General features: G+C 42.7%; 2 protein-coding genes across 2 annotated transcripts; both read right to left on the bottom strand.

Annotated features, from left to right (window-relative positions):
• Positions 1–212: 212 nt before the first annotated feature.
• LOC114769651 (complement factor H-like) lies at positions 213–19,219 on the bottom strand. Its single transcript, XM_028962846.1, has 24 exons — positions 18,996–19,219; positions 18,747–18,917; positions 18,560–18,665; positions 18,233–18,309; positions 17,778–17,960; positions 17,248–17,418; positions 16,973–17,158; positions 16,288–16,473; positions 15,532–15,705; positions 15,258–15,434; positions 15,032–15,181; positions 14,774–14,959; positions 14,417–14,584; positions 14,060–14,239; positions 13,407–13,598; positions 4,379–4,390; positions 3,722–3,904; positions 3,526–3,631; positions 3,364–3,440; positions 2,299–2,493; positions 1,711–1,902; positions 1,148–1,339; positions 885–1,064; positions 213–726 (listed from the first exon to the last, which is right to left on the bottom strand). Exons 1-24 carry the CDS (start codon positions 19,063–19,065, stop codon positions 530–532), a joined length of 3,711 nt encoding a protein of 1,236 aa, XP_028818679.1. The 5' UTR covers positions 19,066–19,219; the 3' UTR covers positions 213–529.
• Positions 19,220–19,544: 325 nt separating this feature from the next.
• LOC114769345 (leucine-rich repeat-containing protein 15-like) lies at positions 19,545–24,091 on the bottom strand. Its single transcript, XM_028962277.1, has 6 exons — positions 23,907–24,091; positions 21,513–22,825; positions 21,380–21,448; positions 20,594–20,710; positions 20,347–20,414; positions 19,545–20,211 (listed from the first exon to the last, which is right to left on the bottom strand). Exons 2-6 carry the CDS (start codon positions 22,819–22,821, stop codon positions 20,149–20,151), a joined length of 1,626 nt encoding a protein of 541 aa, XP_028818110.1. The 5' UTR covers positions 22,822–22,825; positions 23,907–24,091; the 3' UTR covers positions 19,545–20,148.
• Between the last annotated feature and the right edge of the window lie 551 nt (positions 24,092–24,642).

Raw genomic sequence — 24,642 nt, 5'->3', positions numbered from 1 at the left:
AGAAGGCCGGCTGTAAATACGTGTGGTCTTGTCGATGTAAGTGGGTTCAATAAATTGTTGCCCCATGCAGTTTTTTTTTTTATTATTATTGAATGTTTTAGCTTTTTTTTTTTTTTTTTTTTTTTGAATGGGCTACATGCTGAATCCTAATATGAACGCAATGGTTTTAAAAAGTCGATTTTATTTATTTTTTTTATGCAAAAAAACCCCAAAAAAACACTGGAATCTCAGAGTGATCTTTGCATAAATTAACAATTTCTACATAAACACAATTCCTAAATTAACAATCAATAAGTCATGTAAACACCTTCCATTATAAACTGTTCATCAAACCTTAATATGTACTTTACTTTTTGTTTTATAATAATTGGTAATATAAAAAATATCAGTGCAAGAGTTTTAGTGATGTTGTCATCTGCTTTAGTTTTAATAATGAAATTTATATGCCCAGTCTGCTAACATGCTACATTTAATATGATAATGCACATCAAAACTATTTTATTTCTGCTCACCAGAAACTTGTAAACTTTTAGTAACATTCAGGAAGATGCATCACACCATTTGTGCACTTTTGTTGTAGTTTCGAACCCAGTGGTTTTAAACTCGTCCCATGTTTGCATGAGAAGGTCACTCGCTCATCATGTTTTACATAAAGATTCTTTCTTTCTCCGTATACTAATTTAATCTTCCTCTCATCCATCTTCTCCGGTGTCACAATGCAAGGTTCTGCAGGAAAGAAGCCAAATTAACAGCATGATCTTAAAGCAGCATTAAAAAAGAAGAACAATAGTAGTAAAGTTATTCCTAATCGAAATATTATTTCTTATCGACTCCACATGACGGCTGGAAATGAAATAAATTGAAATTATAGTTGCTTCACTGACCCCTGCATGTGACGGTGTAATACCAGGTCCCGTCCCAGCACTGCATCCAGGTGTTAGAAGAGATTTTGTAAAACTCCTGACACTGGAACTGCACCCACTCGCGATGGGAATAAAGCCGCTTTGGTGGAACGTTTATATCTCCAAACCTGACTGATGGTGGCTCACAAAATGGTGGAGGCACTAACAACGGAAAAAAAAGACATTTAAAAAAGACATTTTCATTAAAAAGGATTTGATTAAGAGGACTTGTTGTGCATAATTACCGTAGCACGTTGGGAACACGTTGCTCCACTTGTCCCCAGATAAGCAGGTGACCTCTGCCTGACCCTTCAGAGCCAGAGCTTGGTGGGCGCACCTGAAACGCAGCTTGTGTCCGTATCTCATGGCAGCGTTGCCTTCTGGGAGTCCACTTACAAGAACACTGCTGTGTATGTCCGGCAGACGGCATGGAGTCTCTTAAAGAAAGAGACGGAACAAAACGTTAACTTTCATTTCATCCTGGTTTGGGCCTAAGATGTCGGATCAATTGTTCAATAGTTACAAGCAAAGTATTCATTGCTGTATTTGCAAATGACAAAATATATAATTGCTCTCTCACAGAATCGAGACACAATCATATCAATTTAATAAGTGATTTGTACATATTCTGAATATGCAGTCAACAAAAAAAACGAATAAAACTTTAGTAATGCATTAATCGCTGTGATTAATTTACAACTTTTGAACACCTTACAACAATCGGCATCGTTCGGGACTAAAACTAAAAGATAATAATACTGAAATAATGCAGATTATTAACGTGTATAATACTGTCCACATCGATTACCTCGACACTTGGGAAAGGAACGACTCCACTGGCCACTGGATTCACACGTCACTTCCGATTCTCCCTGCATCTCCATCCATTCATGGACACATTGGAACCGCAGCGCGTCGCCGTACTTCACCGTGGCGCCGTGGGCTGGACGTCTCCTCACAGCAACGCTTTTATCAATTTCTTCAAGTTCACACGTCACCTCTGCAGCAAAACCAGAAAGTAGAAACCTGGTGGAACGTTACGTTGCCACAGCGTTTTAGTCATGCGCGCATCTAAAGTGACAAGATGAATATCAATGGCAGCGGTGGCCTAGCGGGTAAGGAAGCGGACTCGTAATCGGCAGGTTGCCGGTTCGAATACCAAACCGAGGTCCCCTTGATGAAGGTACCGTCCCCACAGGGCGCCTGTCATGGGGCCCACTGTCACCAAGGGTGATGGTTAAATACAGAGGACACGTTTCACCGCGTGTCCTGGTGCCTTCAATTTACTTGTATTTTACTTGTAATGTACAATGATTTGCACTAATTTCTAATTAAAGGACAAATTTCTTTAGCAGTACTAGTGCATCTGGTCTTAATGACCTCTAGCGACCTTTACCTTCACACACAGGAAAGGAGTCACTCCATTGTCCCGTGGATGTGCAGGTGACTTTACTGCTCCCTCTCAGAACCGTCCCAGTCCCAGGGCTGCATTCAAACTCCACCACGTGGCCAGTCCTGATCGGGGCGTGGTCGTACGGGGGGCTTTTCACTCTCACGCCCGTGTGTGGTTTTAGAAACTCGCAGGTGATCTCTGTGGGACACACATCATCACCCATCTCAGTTCTGGGCTATGGAAGCCGCTTCTACACATTATTTGCCCCGACAATTATCTTCCTGAGAGCAACCAAGCGTTCATTGTCTTGTAAGAATGAAAAATTTTAATCTTAATACCGCTGCATTTTCTGAAGAAAAATTCCAGTTGATGGTAACTTTCAAGCACAATAGTATAAAACAGCAACAATGTACAATATACAATACAGTCAAATAGTACAAATGTAGTTTAAGTGCAATCGCAATGTTGTAGGTGTTTAGCAGTGTGACAGTTCTGCCGTGAAACCGTTCCTTTCTCGGCTTGTCCTGGTCTGCGGCCAAAAGTCTGGACACCTTCTCATTCAACGTGTATTCTTTATCTTTATGACCATTTACGTTGGTAGATTCTCACTGAAGGCATCAGAACTATGAATGAACACATGTGGAGTTCTGTACTTAACAAAAAGTGGAGACCTGGAGACCTCCACAGTCACCGGACCTGAACCCAGTCCAGATGGTTTGGGGTGAGCTGGACCAACAAGTGCTAAACACCTCTGGGAACTCCTTCAAGACTGTTGGAGAAGCATTTCAGGTGACGACCTCTTGAAGCTCATCGAGAGAATGCCAAGAGTGTGCAAAGCAGTAATCAGAGCAAAGAAACTAGAATATAAAACATGTTTTCACTTATTTCACCTTTTTTTGTTAAGTACAGAACTCCACATGTGTTCATTCATAGTTTTGATGCCTTCAGTGTGAATCTACCAACGTAAATGGTCATGAAGATAAAGAAAACACGTTGGATGAGAAGGTGTCCAGACTTTTGGCCTGTACTGTACATACCTAAATACTCAATAATCCAACGGCCTCTTACCTTCACACACAGGTAGGCTGTGGCTCCACCCACTGACCTGGCAGATCCTGCTGTCAGCTCTGCTCATCATTTGGTATCTAGCGATCATATGGATTTACTATGTCATGAAAAAGTAAGAACCAGGATAGACGTCGTCTAAGCAAAAAAAATAGAATAAATTACCCGTCGTTGCATGTATATTTTATGATGGTTCCAAACACAAAGTCCGTTCCATTCACAATCTCGTAGCGACCGTTTGGAATGTCACTGGGAAGTTCACACGGCTTCACTAATACAACAAAAGAGAAGCATGTTGGGGTCGAGATTCGAAGGAAGTTAGTTGGAGGACCAGGCGAAACGTGAACCGATGAGCACTTACGTACGCACTTCCCTCTTCTACTGCGGACCCAGGTGCCGTTCAAGCAGGAGTAAGACGTCCTCCCTGCTGCCATGTAGCCGGGGTGGCATGTGAAGTGCAGGACGTCCCCGTGGGTGTAGCTGCTTCTCCTGGCGCCTGCTGACGTGTGAGCGTTCTCCAGCAGTGGGAGCGGCCCGGAGCACTCTGCCAAAACACGGTAAAATCATCTAAATACAAATAATCAAATAATGAGCAATTTCTTTAAAATGATCTTTTTTTTGCCCCACCAGAAAACCTCTGAAAGGTTTTATTGCCGAAGCCATTGACAGATTGGTCAAGGTGGATGATTGTAACTCGCCTATGAACCAGAAGACCCAGGTTCAAACCCCACTTTGAACAGGACACTTAACCCTGAGTGTCTCCAGGGGGGGACTGTCCCTGTAACTACTGACTGTAAGTCGCTCTGGATAAGGGCGTCTGGTAAATACTGTAAATGTAAATGGTTTTATGAACACGTATACAATATACACTACGTAAAAGCAGGATCCCTGTGATGCGTGAACAAATTTATCTGAATGTAATCCGCCTGTTTCTCGAGAAAACCCGAAGCGCAATCTAAAAATTTCATAAAAGCACAATTTCACTCCTAAAGCAACGCCTTAATATTTTAATACTTACCTTTATCATCTGCTGAAACCTTCACACCCAGGACGAAGCAGCTTAAAACGATTAAAGCCCGTTTCATTGTGGAAAGTGGACGCGGTCTCTTGGTGAGACACTTCATATTTATCTGTCCAGGTCAGATGCTCCGGTTCTGGCTTTTTTCTGCCAGTGTGTCAATCTATGAAGTTACTGTATTGCACAAGTCCCAGAAAGCGTAGTCGTGTTTATTAGGACATGACCTACTAGAACAATCGCTGCTCCTCATTACGCCAGCATGTTGTTTTTAAATTTGTGATATCTCATCATTTAGTTTATTTATTGGGAGCATGATATGAAATATTCATAAATCTTGCATGTTTTATAGTGAATCAATAAAGCAAATATACAATCAAATAATCATGCATGTGAGTTGGTGGTGGTAGAAACCAAGTGGATAACATACCAGAAGACCCAGGTTCAAAACCCACCTACTACCATCATGTCCCTGAGCAGGACACTTCACCCTGAGTGTCTCCAGGGGGGGACTGTCCCTGTAACTACAGATTGTAAGTCGCTCTGGATAAGGCCATCTGGTAAATGCTGTAAAATGTAAATGTAATTTCAATGATATTTTCCTGTCACAATAGTTTCAAAGTATCATTATAACAAACCACAAGACGTTCTGTTTCCTTTATTTTAAATATTGCCACTGATACTTCCTGCAGCGGCTTCCAGTCGTCATTGTCACCATAACAGAACACTTTGTGTAACACTGCAGTGACGTGCAGGGGTCACGTGACTGTTGAGCCACGGGGAACCGCAGGAACTGTCGTATGAATAAGCCACCGTGTGTGTGGTGAAGTGCTGTGATTGCAACACGCCAGCAGTGAGAGTGACAGGTGAGAGGGAGGTGTTCAGACCCACGTCCCCGTTACCAGCTCCTTAAACAGGAAGAGCCATCGAGACCTAAAGCCACAGTCTACTTACTACAATCAGTAGTTACAGGGACAGTCCCCCCCGGAGACACTCAGGGCTAAGTGTCTTGCTCCGGGACACGATGGTAGTAAGTGGGGTTTGAACCTGGGTCTTCTGGTCTTCTGGTTTATAGATAAGTGTCTAACCCACTAGTCTACTAAGATCAAATTAGTGGCCATACATGAATCGTCATACAAAAAATGACCAAGGAAATCGGACAAAAGTTGACCATGGAAATCGGACAAAAGTTCATGTTCTGTGCTCCTTATTGCATCACAAGAGAATTCATTCAGACTCTCAGTACTTCCCCACAGCCTGAGGACTACCAGTGATGACCAAGCGACGTCAGGGGGATTAATCATGAACCGAGTGGCGCTTTGGACTTTAGGACAGAATATTGATCATTGGTCCTAACTTGTGACATGAGTAGGCGGCAGGATGGTTGCTGGTTGAAGTTAAAAGTCCAGATGGACTTCATGTGTGGCGGGAATTTTCCCGTCTGAGCAGCTGCAATAAATAAAGTCAACTGAGTTGACTACAAAGTTTAATTTACCGTGCGCATGGGGGGACTCGCAAGAAGAACCCCCCCCGTTAGTAAGTTCACAAGCATATTTATAGCACTCTGGGTGATGCGGGGTAGGAAAGCAGGCGCGGACCGTTTTGGACAAAGGCGCCAGAATCTTTCTTGTTAACAGCTTTTGTGCAGCATAACACACTATGTTTGGAAGACATCTTAGCCTTGTGCGTCAGCTGACTTCTGACTGTTCCATGGCTAAAGGTGATGGTCAAACAACATGTAAAAAGTCCAGGCCCATACATTTTCCCCTTCACACTCCCCCCTTTTGATCATTATCATGATCACCACTATAGGCACAAACATGTACATGACCTAAACGTAAAGTGAGGAGTACATAAGTACATAATAACATAAAATCAAAGAAATAAGAAAAAATGACTATAAGGCAAGTGGTAAAATAACATAACATACAACCAGAAACATCAAAGTATATAATTCCAGCAAGGGTATAACTGATCACAGGCAGTAGCATTAAAATTCGAAAACTTTATAAAAAAAACAATTAAAAACAAAGCCACATGATATAGAACTATATGTCTGTGTCGTCTTCATCGAGTCAGATTCAAAGCAGGATTGATCACTATAAACAAGAGTTACATCATTGTCATCAGGGGTCTGGGGTCTGTTGGGGTTCTGTTGGGAATAGAGGAGGTGAGGAACATTTTTTTATCTATCTAATCCTAACAATGCTCTAAAACAGGGGTTCTCTCGGCCAATGTCCACTTTGGACATCACACCGTTTCTCGCTCTGTTGGCGGGCCGTGCCGCGATGTGGAGTGGGGGTGGCAGCAGCATGCTGCAAAAGAGTGAGTTGGGCCCTCGGGGTCAAGTCTTTGTTTTTTTTTGTCTTCCTTGACCCTTGCTTCCGCCTGTCTGGCCCGGGCGCGGCGCCGAACGTCAGCAAGACGCACTGAAACATCAGCCCACATAATGCAGGAAGTCTTCGTTGCCTCACTGAGGGAGGGGAGAAGGCCATTGATAAAGGTGCATTTCAGTCATGTCGTTGCCAGGGTAATCGTTGGGGCGAGCAAGGCCGCTGCAGTCGTCAAATACAGCTCGTAGACGAACCAGGAAATCTTCCGCCGGCTCCGTGGGCAGTTGAACGCAGTTCTGGACTGGAGCCAGTAGCTGTTCTGACGACGGGAGGTTTGCATGGGGTCGGGGCAGTGATGTCATCGTGCTGTGGTGGCCCTGCAATGAACAGTGGTTCCAGCAGGGGTCGCGATGATTTTTTTTTTTCGGGCGGAGGGGCGGAGGTTCGAATTCCGGTCGGCTTTGTAGGTCCAAGGGTTCTGCAAAAGGGGGATTCATAGACACAGGAGCAGAGGCAAACAGTGCAGCCGTTGGGAAGTCTCCCTTATTCAATAAAGTCAAATCTAAACAAAACCCAGGAAAAAAACACACACCCATAAGCAAAGTGCACAAACAATGTTACAAATTTCATTTAAAATTGCACAGTTTAGGTGTATAATGTAGATATACACATATTTTCCCAGCTTTCCAAAAAAAAACATTTTAAAACTCTCAGAAAGTAAAAACAAACAAAACAAACAAAAATCCACAAAATGTAAACGAAAGATATTTTCCCAAATTCCCTGTAAAGCTGAATAAAGTAAAAATCCGCTGTAAATCGCTGTGCTGAAGCCCAGACGGTAAAATCTATTGGTTAAGAGTTCAATCCCAAAACAAAACGAAAGCAACAGAGAGAGAGATAAGGTCTGCCAATACATGCAGACACACACACACACACACACACACACAGAGGCTGGAGTGTCAGCAGGGCTGACAATGCAGGGTTAAGCGGAATGACAAGACAGTTAGAGAAGCGCAAACCCCGCCTCTTAACCGCACTGCAGTCAACCCGGTGATGGAACTCATCAGAACTCCGGTCCTCCATGAAAACACACACCTTACTCACAACTTACACAGTCTGATATTCACACACACACACACACACACACACACATACACATCAGAGAGAGAGAGAGAGAGAGAGAGAGAAGGAGATCTGCGCTTTCACACACACATCTGCGAGAAGGAGGGAGAAGGTCTGCAATAACACACACACAGACACCGCCATTTTATTTTGTAGCATTAAATAAGTTTCAGAACTAGTAGGAGCGTCACTTTTCCCATTTTTATTTCGCATATTTTACTGGTCTGGTTCCCACAAGCTCACAAGGTTTATTTGTTTGTTTGGTTATTTATTTTAATTATTCATTCATTCATTTATTTATTTGTAATTTTTTTACACAGATCACAGTTTAACTTTACAAAAAGAACTGTTCTTGCTAAGATAACGAAACTGAATCTCGCACTAACGGCTCGCAATTCTCCCGTTCTACGTTTTTTAATAAATTTTTTTCCCCTTTGCTCTTGCCGTACTAACTCACAGATAAATGATTTCATCATGAATTTGCTGGTCTTGTTAAAAAGGCTCACACTTCATACTCTCGACTGACAGGACTGTAACCTGTTCTTATCTCACACTCGATCTCCAAGATTCTTTTGCTCACAGGACTTGCAACCTGCTCTCGCCCCCACATCAAAGTACTCTATTAACAAATAGGAAAGTGACACCCCTTTACTTGGATTAATTCAGTTGACCACAGAATCAAGCAAATATGCAATTTCCATTAGTAATTTCACAAGCATATTTATAGCACTCTGGGTGACGCCGGGTAGGAAAGTAAACGGGTTCGGAGAAAGGCGCCAGGATCTTTCTTGTTAGCAGCTTTTGCGCAGCATAACACACTATGTTTGGAAAACATCTTAGCCTTATGTGACAGCTGTCTTCTGACTGTTCCATGGCTAAAGGTGATGGTTATATTGTATATTTATATTGTATATATTATATATATATATATTATTGCATATTATATATGTTATATTGTAGTTTCTTCAAGTTTCTTTGCTCTGGTTACTGCTTTGCACACTCTTCAAGAGCTTCAAGAGGTCGTCACCTGAAATGCTTCTCCAACAGTCTTGAAGGAGTCTTGTTGGCCCCTTTTCCTTCACTTTGCCTTTTCTTCACAGAAAGAGACTGAACAGGCTGATCCAGAGGGCCAGCTCTGTTCTAGGATGCCCTCTGGACCCAGTGGAGCTGGTGAGTGACAGGAGAATGGTGGCTAAGCTGTCATCCCTGTTGGACAACATCTGCCACCCCATGCAGGAAACAGCACTGATCAGCTCCTTCAGTGGCAGGCTACTGCACCCACGATGTGGGAAGGAGAGGTTCAGAAGGTCTTTTCTTCCAACTGCTGTGAGACTCTATAACAAAGACCACACAGCTGACCACACACACACACAGACAAGCAAACACACACTTCAAATACACCAACTGTACAGGTGTATTTACCTCTGTTTCTATCCACTTTCTGCCATAACAAATGCAGGTTCCCACTTGTGGGACTAATAAAGGTTGATCTTATCTTATCACGTTGCTCCACTTGTCCCCAGATAAGCAGGTGACCTCTGCCTGACCCTTCAGAGCCAGAGCTTGGTGGGCGCACCTGAAACGCAGCTTGTGTCCGTATCTCATGGCAGCGTTGCCTTCTGGGAGTCCACTTACAAGAACACTGCTGTGTATGTCCAGCAGACGGCATGGAGTCTCTTAAAGAAAGAGACGGAACAAAACGTTAACTTTCATTTCATCCTGGTTTGGGCCTAAGATGTCGGATCAATTGTTCAATAGTTATGAGCAAAGTATTCATTACTGTATTTGCAAATGACAAAATATATAATTGCTCTCTCACAGAATCAAGACACAATCATATCAATTTAACTAGAAACGAAAATTCCAGAGGAAATTTTGATGGGCCTGTCCGGGCGTTTTTCGTAGGAGCGCAGGTATAATCTCCTGAGCTGGTCTCAGCTGTGAAATCAGGCGGTGTTATTAAAGTATCCGATAGAACAGGCAGTCACGTGAAATTTGTTGACGTTTAGAACATGTTAAAAAGATAGCATGTTAGCATATTATTGCTAGCATGCTAACATAAAAAATGCTAACAGGGCGTGGCCAAGGTGCTTCATATTAAATTTGGTATTGTTTGGAACATGTTTAAAAATTAGCATGTTAGCATGCTAATGCTAGCATGCTAACATCAAAAACGCTAACAAGGTGTGGCCAAGATGCGTCAATGTAAATTTGGTGACGTTTGGAGCATGGCATACGTACTTCAGCTCATCACCCGTCACGTAAATTTGCTTTTCAGGATTCAGCTGCATGGAATGTGATTTTGGTCTTTCACATGTTGCTGTGGACGGACGAAACAGCGTAAAATGTTGGTTGTACATTCTGTTCAAAGTCATCGTAAGATTATTTGTTGCTGATCGCTGCTACATATTGTTAACAACGCTGCTACATATTGTAAAAAAATGAAAAAAATCACATTGAATCTGTCCTTCAGATAGATTCAACACAGCTATCAGGATTGGCTCCAGGTGAGGTTGCCATCTGTAGTCAATCCGGACAGCTGTTAAAAGCCTCTGACTCTGCCCCTCTGGTGAACTTGATCTTGTTCGTGAACCTGGTAACCTATTTGTATAGTTTGAGTTCTGGCAATCGCCACACGCCTGCGGGTTTGTTTCTGTTCTCCACTTTATTCCCCGTTTTCGGCCATCGCGCCTTGTTTTGTTATTAATAAAATCTTTTTCCCAGAATATCCTGTGTCATGCAAGGACGCAAGTTCAGATGCTGTGAGGACCAAACTCAGCTTCACGCTAATGAATCATTAACAAGAAAGACCTTCAGTGGGAACACTACACAGACCAGGTGTACGATGCTGTCACTTCACTCCAAATGACATAACTTCCCATTCACTTAGCAGGAGCTATTTTACCAAGCAGTTTACAGAATCACGGTTCAAGAAGATATTAAGGAGTGACTCCAATACTGCCACTATTCAAACAACACTAATATATGAATATATTCAAATATACCAACAATGATTCTCTTGTATCTCTCGTCACAAGTATATTTCAGTACGTCGTTTTCTTGATACACGTCTTTGTCATTTAAAACTTTTCCATTTGGAATTAGAGGTTTTTCACATTTGGATTACTGGCAAAGGGAAAAAGGACATGGATCATGGTTTAATCTAACATATGTAGCCCTGCTGATACTTTATTTTTTTACTGAAACGGATAAATGCCTGGATAAGGTGTTTGTTTATTGTATGAATGGAGGAATAATGTGTTGTATTTGCATTTATGTATTTTTGATATATGCAACGTATTTCCTTTCGGTAATATGTGTACTACCTGCCTACTGTGTGTTAGAGTGAACGGATGATTGGTTGGAGAGACCGGAAGAGAAGAAGAAGAGAAGGATGGAGGACGGACGCGAGGTCCAGTGAAGTCGCCAGCGAGTCCAGTGAAATCAACATTTATTTCTTATATAGCCCATAATCACATACAGTATGTCTCGATGGGCTATACATAGCTATACATAGATACATAGCTCATGTATTTATAATCTTAGAAACATATTGCGTTAGTGAGAAATGGATAGTGACCCACGGCAATAGAGTATATTGTAGTTAAGTTATTAGCGCGAAAACCGAGCAAAAACCCCCACGCAGAGGCCAGGACCGAGCAAGCTTTACTGGACACCAGGACCGATCCTGAGAAGGTTTCTTCATGCCGTTCAGCGGATGGCAGGATTAAGGAGGTAGTGTGGGGTACCCGGGTTATTTCAACTATTGTCTTTGCCTGTTTTGAGAAAACAAGGACAGGACTTTTATTTTTGAGTTTAAGAGGTTCTATATTTGTTGACTTTGATATAATTTTATCTAATTGTTCATGTACTAATCATTAATATAATAGTAAATATATTTAAATCCTTTGTTAGAATGCTTGTGAACTGAGTGGTTTTCCTTAATGGTAAGTGGTGAGATACAATTAGCATATCCAAAATTTAACACTAGTTTTACATGTTAAATACTGAGGTTCAGAGGGAACCCAGGGAGCGTATCCCTGGCTGGGTTAGGGGCGCTACACATAGAAAGATCAAAATATTGTCATTTTCTTTGTTTTTTTTATCGAATTACGCCCATATCGTTCTCGCACGTAGATAAAGATCAAACCAGAGACAAACAACACCACACACCACATTTTATTTTTCAATAATGTTGCTGGGAGGTTTTATTATGGGACACGTCCCCACTGGAAAGAAATCAAGATTTAAAACACATTTATTTCTGCTACATGTAAGTGCAACATGATGCTATTGTGGCCATTAAAATATTCTTCATAATACTTACCTTTATCATCTGCTGAAACCTTCACACCCAGGACGAAGCAGCTTAAAACGATGAAAACCCGTTTCATTGTGGAAAGTGGACGCGGTCTCATGTTTATCTGTCCAGGTCAGATGCTCCGGTTCTGGCTTTTTTCAGGCAGTGTGTCAATATATGAAGTTACTGCACAACACAAGTCCCAGAAGGCGTAGTCGTGTTTATAAGGACAGAACCTACTAGAACAATCGCTGCTCCTCAGTACACAAGCTTTCAAGTGTGATATCTCATCATTTAGTTTATTTATTTGGAGCATGATATGAAATATTCATAAATCTAGCATGTTTTATAATAAACCTATAAAGCAAATATACAATCAAATAATCATGCACGTGAGTTGGTGGTGGTTGAAACCAAGTGAATAACATACCAGAAGACCCAGGTTCAAACCCCACTTACTACCATTGTGTCCCTGAGCAAGACACTTAGCCCTGAGTGTCTCCGGGGGGGACACTGTCCTAAATGCTGCATAAATCTGTAATAATGGAAATCGGACAAAAGTTCATGTTTTGTGCTTCTTATTGTATCACAAGAGAATTCATTCAGACTCTCAGTACTTCCCCACAGCCTGAGGACTACCAGTGATGACCAAGGGACATCAGGGGGGTTAATCATGAACCATTTTGGACTTTAGGACAGAATATTGATCATTGGTCCTAACTCGTGACATGAGTAGGCGGCAGGATGGGTGCTGGTTGAGGTTAATGCCAGTGTAATTTTACTCATATCATACTGTTCATATAAATATCGTAATATCATCTGCAGCTGTAATCATATTCATGTGTTCTAGATCATTGCAGAATTCAGAGAGCAGGAGCCCCGTAGGATTCTGAAGCTGCACTTTTCAGGTTTAATAGCTCAGAGTGAAACGTTGTCCTGAATCTCCTCGTTCTCCAGATTTACTAGACTTTTACAGCTTCAGAAAATACAGAGATGCTCACAGTTTTTATTTTTTTAGTAGATTTATCATATTTTTGACTTCTTATACAAAGGAAGTAATGAGAAAGATGTAATTGTATTACATTTAAATGCTAGTCGTTCATACGCCTTTCCTGGAAATGCATTCTACACATCACACACAATCATATTTTATTTCAATCAGGTTCATCTCCTGTGATTAAGTGAATTTTTGACATGTTAAAATAATATGATGACCATAAGAAGCAACATCTTTCCATTCAAAATATCACACAGTCGATCTGAAACATTTATTCACATTCCGGTAGGGTCATTTGACCGGACTCGCAGTACTGTTGAAATGGAGGGCTTCCTGGTTTTAAACTTTTCCAACGCTGGCAGACAAATGTCAGACGATCATTATGTTTAATATAAGGTGAAGATATCCTCTCGGGATGTTGGTAATTAATTCCCCTGTTCTCCATCATCTGTCTTGTCACTTTGCATGGTTCTAGAAGAGACCACAGCACATACTAATAAAACCTGTCATATACTGATGTGTGCCTCACGTTATACATATTACAATTATCGACAAGATGATGCACTAAACTTGCGATTCAATAAGATTAATGTTTTTTACAGATTGGCATGAATTTATAACAAAATATTAAATAATTAAAATAAATTGGTAGAACAAAACTAAAATTCTAGTAAACCCATATGTTTTGGTGAAAGAGACATATATGAAAGAATATAGAAACCCAGCTGAGTGTCCGTGTTTTACCGTGTGGCCAGTCCGGCTACCCTCAGCCATTCAGAGCAGCACCAGACTACCGAGGCGGGGGCGGAGCCAGATTACACGTCTCCACTGGTTTACATTGATCATCATCCACACATCCCCATCCTTACATCCTCATGTGGTAAGTTGTATGTTTGTATGTGGAAATATGTGAATGTATGAATTTCACCCACCGATGCATTTCACGTCCCCTGTCCACCTCCCATTAGAACAGGTCTTCTGGGTTCCGTCAGGGATATAGAACTGCTGGCATGAGAACTCAACATTTTCTCCATTCTCATATAATTGTTTGACGCTGGTGGAGATGTCACCCCCTTCTAAAGCTGGAGGAGGACCACAGTGACCTAATGGATCTACATTGGACAAAAAGACAGTGTTCAAAAATGCTTTGGAATTGTTCTGGTAAGCTGCCCTCTGACCTCCACAGACACGGTGTGTTTCAGGGAACGTTCCTACTGGGGACCAGCTCTTTTGGTGCAATAGAAACATATATCCAGTTAGAAGATGAAGTAGCGGATAACGAAACTCACGTAAGCACTCCACCGTCTCACTCCATTCTCCATTTTGACACGTCACAGTTCCTCCAGGCTTCTTATTAAATGGACGATGGCATACGTACATCAGCTCGTCACCCGTCACGTAAATTGGCTTTTCAGGATTCAGCTGCATGGAATGGGATTTTGGTTTTTCACATGTTGCTGTGGACAGACGAAACAGCGTAAAATGTTGGTTGTACATTCTGTTCAAAGTCACCGTAAGATTATTTTGTTGCTGATCGCTACTACATACTGAAAAAAATTAAATGCATGAATTTGTACATCATTTCAATCCTGTGTTCTATGAACTTTAAAAAAACGTAATTAAAGACGATTCAGCAGAGCACGTACCTACGCAAGCTGGCGGTTTGCTCCAAGCTCCTCCATTGCAGGTCACCTCAGGTGTTCCACGGAGTTGAAAGGACTTCCTACATTCATACTTCACACTATAACCTTCCTGGTAAAACCGCTGATAAGGAACCTTAACGATTCCATTTTCAACGTGAGGTGGAGGACCACAGATGTCTTTCTGGTCGTCTGTGTGTGAGAAAAATTAAATCCAGTACTGGACTTCCTGGAACGGATGACAGAAAAACGGTGACTAATTACCTTCGCAGACGGGGGTTCCCCAAGTTCCATTTCTGCATGTAATTAACTGAAGTGGCATCCCAGGTCTGCACTGAAATTCAAGCGAATCTCCATCTCTGTAAATGGCAAATTTCGGTGTTGCACCAGGAACAGCACCACACTGACTATTTTCTAAAGGAAAAGGACAAAAATTATTAGGAAGAATCTTAATCTTAACACCCTGGTCGAGTGAAATGTTCTAACGAACCTATACACTTGGGAGTGGGAACCCAAGATCCTCCAGTGCATGTGATTTCGCCCCACCACCCTACAGTGAAGGGTTTATACCCGGCATTGCAGGAATAAGACACAATCCCTTTATTGTCTGGCTTGACCCGTGTGAAGCCGTTGTCTACAGTAGGCGCCTCACACTCTCCGACTTTCCCTGGAAAAGAAGAGGACAGGAAATGACATCATGGTGGAGTAATGCCAAAAGGGCGCATTTTATAGAATAAAATACGTTCTAGAAGATTGAAACATACCTTTACATTTCTTCTCGTCTGTCCAGCCAGCGTTTCCACACCTGATGGAATTCCACGGCCTTGGTAACTTGTCATGTTCGCACTGGTAATACGCTGTTTCGTCTAATCTATAACTCTCCTTGACATCAGCAGGTAATATTGCATTAGCGATGGCCGGTTTACTACAGGTGATCGCTGAAAAACAGCATTCGTGTTTCAGGGTTTAAATATAAAATTAATCACATGTCAATAGCACATACATGTCCAATTTACAGAATAACTTTTCTTCCATATATCCTTAATAATGGCCATCACCAGATCAATAAATCACAGGATAATTTCAATGCATTTACTGGTAATAACATAATGAATTCAAAGTCCAAGGGGGATTTTTTCATGGTGTGACGGGTGTGTCACAGACCTCAGTTCACCGATCAGAATGCAGAATAAAAAGCGCTGATAATACGTATGTTGGTGCTGGAAGTGGGTGTGTATTACGAGTGTAGGAATGGAGAGAAATGGAGGAGATGGAGGCTGTGCTACACCTGCACATGTGACGGTCAAGAATGAGTACGTAGGGTGTGTGAGAGCTGTCAATCATGTCTACAGGGTCCTCCTCTTTTAAAACGCCATTTAAGTTCATTTCCTCAGTGTCAGAAATGACCACACGTCAACAAGAAGGTCTGGATGGAGAGTTAGTTCCTCCTCTCGAGAAAACGTACTCGCCATGTTAGAACCATGAAATCCAGAACCTTGGAGCTTTTAAACTGAACTTACCAACACAAAGTGGATCTGGATGCCATCCCTTGATGGTACATGTGGCGTCTCCTTCCTCTGGTTTCTTGTAGCCATAAGCACAATCATACGCAAGTTTTTCATTATTTTTTTTGGTGTTCTCAGGTTCCCACCACCTAGAACCCCTGATCCGTACAGAAGCATCTCGTGGCCACGTGCAAAAGATTTCTGGGGGAATCAAAAAAAGGAAGAATCTCAACATCCTGTGTCAGTCAAGGACGCAAGTTCAGATGCTGTGAGGACCAATCATTAACAAGAAAGACCTTCAGCGGGAACACGACACAGACCAGGTGTACGATGCTATCACTTCACTCCAAATGACATAACTTCCCATTCACTTAGCAGGAGCTATTTTACCAAGCAGTTTACAGAATCACGGTTCAAGAAGATATTAAGTATATTTATCCATCAGCTTTGCTCGAACTCAGAACCATGGTCACTATTTGCTCAAGCAGTTAATACTAAAGTGTGTTCATGGAAAATACTGCCACTATTCAAACAACACAAATATATGAATATATTCAAATATACCAACAAGACCAGCGGAAGGCAGCAATTTAGTTTTTCTCCTACTTTATACATTGAATGGTAAAATTCTGTAATACTGGAAGTTTTTCATCTACAGTATATTACCAACTTTGATGTATGCATGACATTTTCTTTTTACCTTCACAGGAAGGCCTCCCATCCCATTCTCCATCCTCTTTACATGTGAACGTTTCCCTTGTTTCTTTTGTAATCGTCCTGAAACCATCATTACACACAACCTCCACAGTCTCTCCAGGCTTGAAAATGTTTTTTCCTCTGGGAAACGTGGTTGTTCCCGGCGCCACGGACAGGGTACACGTGATCTCTGTTTTGGCCAGAGGGAGGAAGATATACTGAACAAAGACACACAACTACACACCAAGTACAGAATCTCCAGCATCAGGTTTAATTCACCTTCACATGCTGGTTTGTAGCTCCAGTCGTATCGGCCACAAACTGGCTGCCGTTCGTTGATTCGCTTGAATCTCTCGTCACAAGTATATTTCAGTACGTCGTTTTCTTTATACACGTCTTTGTCATTTAAAACTTTTCCATTTGGAATTTGAGGTTTTTCACATTGGATTTCTGACAAAGGGAAAAAGGAGACGGATCATGGTTTAATCAAACATAGAAAGATCAAAATATTGTCATATTCTTTGTTTTTTTTATCTCCGTTATGAATTACACCCATATGGTTCTCGCACGTAGATAAAGATCAAACCAGAGACAAACAACACCACACAGCGCCAACTGGAGACAAACATTTAAAAGTTGATGAAATTATGGCCCTGGAGGCAACTAGCAAGAGTGGATCTGGACACGCCCTAAATGCACTTGAACCGTTCACACTGTTCCTTCCTTGGTCCCTTTGTGTCCCTGGTCTGTTCACCACCTATTTGGATACGTTGCTCTACATCGGTTAAGGTGAATTATTCTGATTTCACCTTCACACGTGGGGGTCTGGGCGCTCCACTCGCCGCTCTCTGTACAGTGGATCTCGCTGGCTCCCTTCAGCTTCATGCGTTCCGACTGGCACTCGAAACGGACCACGTCTCCGTAGTTTCCGCTCTCAACGTTCCCTGCTGCCAAGATGTTGCTGGGAGGTTTTATTATGGGACACGTCAACGCTGGAAAGAAATCAAGATTTAAAACACATTTATTTCTGCTACATGTGAGTGTAACATGAAGCTATTGTGGCCATTAAAATATTTTCCATATAGTTTTACTTGAAAAGGCAACAGTCAGTTCTGTTGTGTAGATATTATAGGTTTGTACTGGATCAGCACGCTGTAGTAATTAAACTCCCTCACATTCCATATGTATCTGTGGCAGCGTTGTGACACCTAGAGGCGAAATCCGCACAATTTTTTGGTGTTCAGAAGAGAGGAAGAGAAAATACCTTCACACGTAGGAATTTTATTATCCCACCCACTGACCAGACAATTTCGCCGATTGTTTTGGCTCACCATTTGGTACCTAAATGGGACATTATAACATTATAATGACATTAATTATGATATATGCACACACACACACACACACACACACATATATATATTTGTGGCTCATGAAAACCAGTAACTCAGGCTCTCAAATAGTTTGAGTCATAACAGTATTCGTAAGGCCATGGGGGAATACGTATACTGGAAAGTTCCGGCAGTTCCCGCCATTCATCTGTGTAAACACGCCCCACGTTATTTGTGCCTCTGCTCGTGTGGTGGCTCACCCTAGTTTGCAGGTGTATGTGACTTCAGATCCAAAGACAAACTGGTCGCCTTTGGACAGCTCAAACATGCCGTTAGGGGCGTCGCCGGGATGCCCACATGGTTTGGCTACGATGGCATGAAAATGCATGTTAATCGAAACCAACCCAAAAATCTACTTTTTAAAAGAAAAGGAGTCTGAACGCTTACCCTGACAGCCTCTTCCGGTTCTGACCCATGCCCCACTTTTACAAGCGAGTCGATAAAATCCCACATAACCCACATGGCAAGTCACCCGGACCGTGTCCCCGTCGGTGTAGCTGTCTTTAAGACTGGACAAGTCCATGTTACTGGTTCGGTCAACAGCATCCTTCTGGCAATCTTCAGAAAGACCACACAGAGTGAACGTGGGCCCTTGGACGCCTGGAAGGTGAAAACGCGGGGACGGGCTACACTCACCTTGACCTCCCACCAAGGTGAAAGGGCACATCCACAGCGCCAGACAGACTGCGAGGGCAGTAGCGTGCATTTCGGAGCAGAGCCTGACCGAATGACCAGCACGCAGCCTGATGACCGCGGCCACAGGGGCTACGGGTTAATTATTTACCGGTAAACGGGACCCCCGCGTAGCGCAGTGGAGCCGCTCCGGCCGCCAAGCTCGTATGATGCTGCATGAGCGAGAAAGGGGCATAAACTCAGCCGGGGTGGGCGGGGTCGTGTTCAGGGGGTCTGTGGGCGGCCCTCAGGACATCTTCTCCTCTGTGCACACCGACTTCCCGGCTTATAGACATCGTGCGCAATCTAAAAATGGGTTTTTGGTTAATCGCCGGTCTCAGCAACGCAATGTGTCCGGTTATTGAGCATGACATGGTCTCACCAACAAGGAAAAAGGCCGCCACGTTATCTCAGACTGCAGGCCACGTCTGGAAATCATTGTTGGACGATCAATAACTGGCTGAGACGGTGCCGCCGTAAGCACAACATGCATTTATCACAATTCTGTAGCAACGAGGAGAAGAACCCTTTAGTGGGAGAAATGCAGAAGCTTTTTTTATTTTTGAACCCTCCGTGTCGGTGTTGCACAATTTGACAGGATGCGACGCCCTGATTGGGGAACTGGCTTGTTTACAGACAGCGGACTTGTGCAATAAGTGAATTTCTTAACAAATGGACCCGAGCTGAGCTGAGTCAGGCACATTTATCAGCTTCAAGGTGCAATGCTGATCCACTGCAGAAACGGCAAATGGAGCGTTCATTCCAGCCAGTGAATAAAGAAACGATTAATGATGATGATTGTAGGGACGCGCACCCCGACGCAGAAACTGATGCGCCACACACACATTATACTGCCATCTTGTGGAAAATATCCCAGCTGTTTATGTGTAGTGCTCAACAAGGAACATTCTGGTGTGAAGCAAACATGTTTGTGTTGCAACAGGTACAGCTGTGCATTCTGGGAAATGGAACTAGGTGATGTGTGTTTAAAAGCCCCTGTACACACACACGAACACACACAGAGAGAGGTTTTAATTTGACTGCTGTAACAGTAGAAGTGCTGTGACGCCTGTACACATTTCTCTGCATCTTGCGGTGATGGTGACTTTTGGTGGGATCACACTTTAGTTGGACCTTCTGTCAGGAGATCTGCATACTGTAGCTCATGGACATGCAGCAGCTGTAAACAAACAATTGCATTAATATGAACCTTCATAGGACTACAGCTATGATTGTTCTTCTAATTATTGTTAATAATAATATGCATATGCATGCTCATTATAAATGGCCTTTTATATACATTGTTCATTATTACCCTGCAGTTTTCTTCTGTGATGAGGTCAGCACACTTTAGACTGGGGTCCACAGGACGAACCGCATAGCCTGAACAAGCAGAAATAACGTGTTTTTATGAACGAGTTACAGTGATGTGAAGCAATCATTCATTTCTGCTCATCTTGCATAAATCATGTGGCAGGTTGAGGAACAACAGATTCCAAGTGAAACATTGCAGAAGTGGAAAATCAGCGGTTCTCATGTTGCAGTGATGAAGGGAGCCTCACCTCGGGATTGTGTGCATTGTTTTAGGAGGATGACGATGAAAATGAGGATGAAGACGGGGAAAACTGTGGCCAGGATGACTTGGCTGAAACTCGACCAGTTCTGCTGCACGTTGGTCTCTGAAAAAGAAAGAAATGGAGGTGAAACGGCCAGCGTTACAAATCAGATTAGATAAGCAACCACACAGAGAAGCTCCTCCTCATCCACTCATTCACAGAAATTCACATTCGAAAATCCGCAAAGCTCTCCTTTCAGTAAAGTATTCCTGTCCAAATGGTTTATTCTGTCATAAATTCATCTGCAGCATAAACGGAGATGATGCCTTTATTACTATTGGGGCAGTGGTGGCATAGCGGGAATCATGGCAGTGGTATTTGTCAGCCAGTCAGCACTTTATATGCCTATAAGAATTTCTGTGAAGGTGAAGCTGTTAGGTGAATGTAAGGAGTTTCTCCTGGCTGGTTCGTGCCAGGGGACAGGGGACAGTACCAGTGGTGGCCTAGCGGTTAAGGAAGCGGCCCCGTAATCAGAAGGTTGCCGGTTCGAATCCCGATCCGCCAAGGTGCCACTGAGCAAAGCACCGTCCCCACACGCTGCTCCCCGGGCGCCTGTCATGGCCGTCCACTGCTCACTCAGGGTGATGGTTAAATGCAGAGGACAAATTTCACTGTGTGCACCGTGTGCTGTGCTGCAGTGTTGCACAATGACAGTCACTTCATTTTAGTACTATGTCTGCTAAATTACTGTTACTAACTGAAGAAAGCGATGTAAGCGTTCTCAGAAAGTACCTGTAGATGAATTGTTCTCCGAACTTGTGCCGGTGAAGGAGGCGTCGCCCTCCGCTTGTGTGTTATTTTCTGCGGGGGAGGATGATGATGATGAAGATGTAAAAGGAGATGAAACCGTTACAACACAGGTTACCTGAAGAAGAAATGTTTTTCCTGCTTGTGACCGCAATGGAGTCGCCGGTGGACTGTGTGGGGTCGCGTCCTGCGGGACACAGCATTTCTTCAGTCTGGGTAAGAACGTCCTCGTCCTTTAAACGTTGTGGGGAGTCGCACGTCGGCCGATCCGTCACGGTGAAGCGCAGAACACGCGTAACGACGGGCATCAGGCTGCAGTCGCAGTGCCACGCGTTCCCGCCCAGGGACAGAGCTCCAAGGTTCGGCATCTGGTCCCACGCCGCCCCTGAAATCGTCGTCAGGACATTGTCCGCAAGGCGGAGCGTGTGCAGAGACGGCAGATTGGTCACTTCTAGGGAGCGTATGCGATTGTTCTCCAGATTAAGGCTGGTAAGGTTGCCGAGGCCGCTCACCGACACATTCGCCAACCGGTTATGGGACAAGTTTAAGTCTCTCAGCTGTGTGAGTTTATTGAAAACCCTTGGATTTAGGTGGCTCAGGCCATTACTCTGCAAGGACAGTGTTTTTAGGGAGGGGAATCCAGCAAACATGTCTTCCTCCACCTTGCTCAAGTGGTTACTGTCCAAGAAGAGCTTCTCTAGTTTCAGATTGTGGCCGTCAGGCGGTAGAACTCGGATTTTGTTCCCTTGGGCATTGATCTCCTCTAAATTCGTAAGCTCACCGCCCCAAATTTCTTCAGGCAGCGTCTGAAGCTGATTTCCCGACACGCTGAATATCTGAAGTCTTCTCAGCCCCGAGAGAAGAGACGCCTGTAAAGATGTGAGCTTGTTCCTGGACAGATTGAGCATCTGAAGGCTTTCCAGCCCATTAAATGTTCCTTCGGGAATTGAACCTATAGAGTTGTGCTGCAGCTGAAGCTCTCTTAGGTTCCTGAGGCCATCAAACAGCTCTTTTGTGATTGAAGTGATTTTGTTCTGCTTCAGCACAAGAACTTCAAGCTTGCTGAGGTCCTTAAACGCATCAGGAGGAAGCAACGTCACGTTGGTTGAAGAGATCTCAAGAACTTTTAGCCTGCTTAGGCTCTGGAAAGCACCATCCTCAATATTAGCCGTTGGTGTGCCGATAAACTCCACCCTCTCCAGCTGCATAGTGTTCATAAAGGCCCCTTTACTGATGGTGTGTATCTGGCTGGTGAAAAACAGGACCTTGGTAGTTTCTGCAGACAGCTGCACAGGCAGAATTGTCTGGTTGCTGCTAAATACTTCTGTACCAACACAGAGCCCCTGGGACATCGTACACGACTGGGCAGAAGACTGAAGATGGACTAGAGATGCTGAGAGGACGGCGCAGAAGACTTCCCAAAACATGTTCCTGCATCAGAGAAGATCAGACAACGAGAAGAGACAGTAAAAGTGGTGAAATTGGGGTGAAAAACAGATGACCGCAGTGCTTTGTGTTGTACCTAATGCATGGTGGCTTAGTCTTCAACCTGGTCAAACCTCCACCAAGAGCATATTATTGAGTCAATTTAAAATGCAGCGTCATCAACCTAAACTCAAACATGAAGGCCTTCATAGAACATCTGATGGACCTGCTGAACCTACACGCAAGTCAGACAGTCCAGAATGTTCTGTGGTTCCCCGATAAGCTTTTAATAGCGTTTACTACTAAAACATCATGTAGCTAAGACTCACCTCCGAAGATTACTGTATGTAAATTGTAATTTGTATTAATGTAATTTGTTACAGTTGCAAAGTACCATTTTTAAAATGTAATTATATTTGATTAATTTTTGAAATTTTGTAACCAACCTGGCAGTGTTAACCTTACTAAACACTGACTACACAAATTCCTTTCATTACATGAATTATCAATATAATTGATCAGCTTAATAATGAACATATAATAATAGCCTTCAGGCATCATTTTACGACAGGAACATACAGTTATTACCCACTGCTAAATCAAATATTCAACATTCAAGAGCATTGAATAATGTGAGGAATCTGAGGTCCTTCACCACAGTCCACGTCCAACATCTGAACAGGCAGGTCGATGTATTAGAAACAGAATTTTTATAGGCATATAAAGTGCCGACTGGCTGACAAATACCACTCCCATGATTCCCGCTACGCCACAATCATTAAACACATTAGAAAGATTTTGTTGCCAATATTAAGATTAAATCTTTCAAAATACACCTTTAAATACACATTTTTCTTCAGTAACTGTAAAGGTTTACCATTAATATATTTTGTTAATTATTACGCAGTATGTAACCCCTTTCTCCCCAACACTGCCCACATCATAGTTGGGTGGGAGGAGCCAGTAGGAGATGTCGTAGCAGAAAGTATTTGTGTTGCTCCATTTTTCCAGAATTTACTGGCAAGGCGATTTAGTTTCTAAAAGGCTTAAGAATACACAAAATTGGGTGAAAAAGAGAAGGACCCACCTGTATATTATTAACTTGGATCAGGCCAGATGCTGCTTCTCCTGGTCTCCAGTGAACTCTCCCATTTGCACTTTTCATTTTTGTGTTTCAGTACATTACAATTCAGTGTTTCCTGTCCAATGGGGGGAAAATAGCAACAATGCAGGGTGTGGAAAGGAACTGGACTTTCTGCAGGGAATGGAATTCCTTTGGATATGGTCTGTGTGGAAAAGGAAATAATGTAATTAATGATTGAAAAATAGTATTAATAGTATTTTTAAAAGAAAGAGGTATTACAAGCTGGCAATATAGTGAGAAATATTCACTTGTTCTTGTAATTTATATCAAATTAGGGTTGTATGTATTCATAAAAAGTATACCACCTCAAAATAATGCATAACTGCAGAAAATATTTCTGTAACACATGATAAATTTACCCCATCGGCTTATGTCAAATCTAACATCATTACATATTTACAAAATGTGATTAGCAGTGATTAAGTTGCACTATTAATTTTTTTAGAACTTTTTTCAAATTTTATGTATGTACAGTACAGGCTAAAAGTCCGGAGACACCTTCTCATTCAACATGTCTTCTTTATTTTCATGACCATTTACGTTGGTAGATTCTCACTGAAGGCATCAGAACTATGAATGAACACATGTGGAGTTCTGTACTTAACAAAAAATGGTGAAATAAGTGAAAACATGTTTTATATTCTAGTTTCTTTGCTCTGATTACTGCTTTGCACACTCT

The sequence above is a fragment of the Denticeps clupeoides genome, chromosome 19, assembly GCF_900700375.1.
Source record: "Denticeps clupeoides chromosome 19, fDenClu1.1, whole genome shotgun sequence".
In the NCBI taxonomy this organism is placed as follows: domain Eukaryota; kingdom Metazoa; phylum Chordata; class Actinopteri; order Clupeiformes; family Denticipitidae; genus Denticeps; species Denticeps clupeoides.
Note: the sequence above shows the minus strand (reverse complement) of the source record. Positions and strands in the feature narration are given on the sequence as shown.

Bases quoted from the DNA above. Each gene is read 5' to 3' on its own strand.
- LOC114769651 (XM_028962846.1), bottom strand. From the start codon at position 19,065: ATGCACGCTACTGCCCTCGCAGTCTGTCTGGCGCTGTGGATGTGCCCT. The intron at 16,474-16,972 runs GTAAAAAGAAAA...TGATTCCCCCAG, and splicing joins TGGGAGGCCTTCCTGTGAAG to AAATCTTTTGCACGTGGCCA. The intron at 727-884 runs GTCAGTGAAGCA...TCTTTCCTGCAG, and splicing joins TTACACCGTCACATGCAGGG to AACCTTGCATTGTGACACCG.
- LOC114769345 (XM_028962277.1), bottom strand. From the start codon at position 22,821: ATGTTTTGGGAAGTCTTCTGCGCCGTCCTCTCAGCATCTCTAGTCCAT. The intron at 21,449-21,512 runs GTAACCTGTGTT...CCTCCCCCGCAG, and splicing joins GAAAAACATTTCTTCTTCAG to AAAATAACACACAAGCGGAG. The intron at 20,415-20,593 runs GTGAGGCTCCCT...CTGCTTGTTCAG, and splicing joins ACAATGCACACAATCCCGAG to GCTATGCGGTTCGTCCTGTG.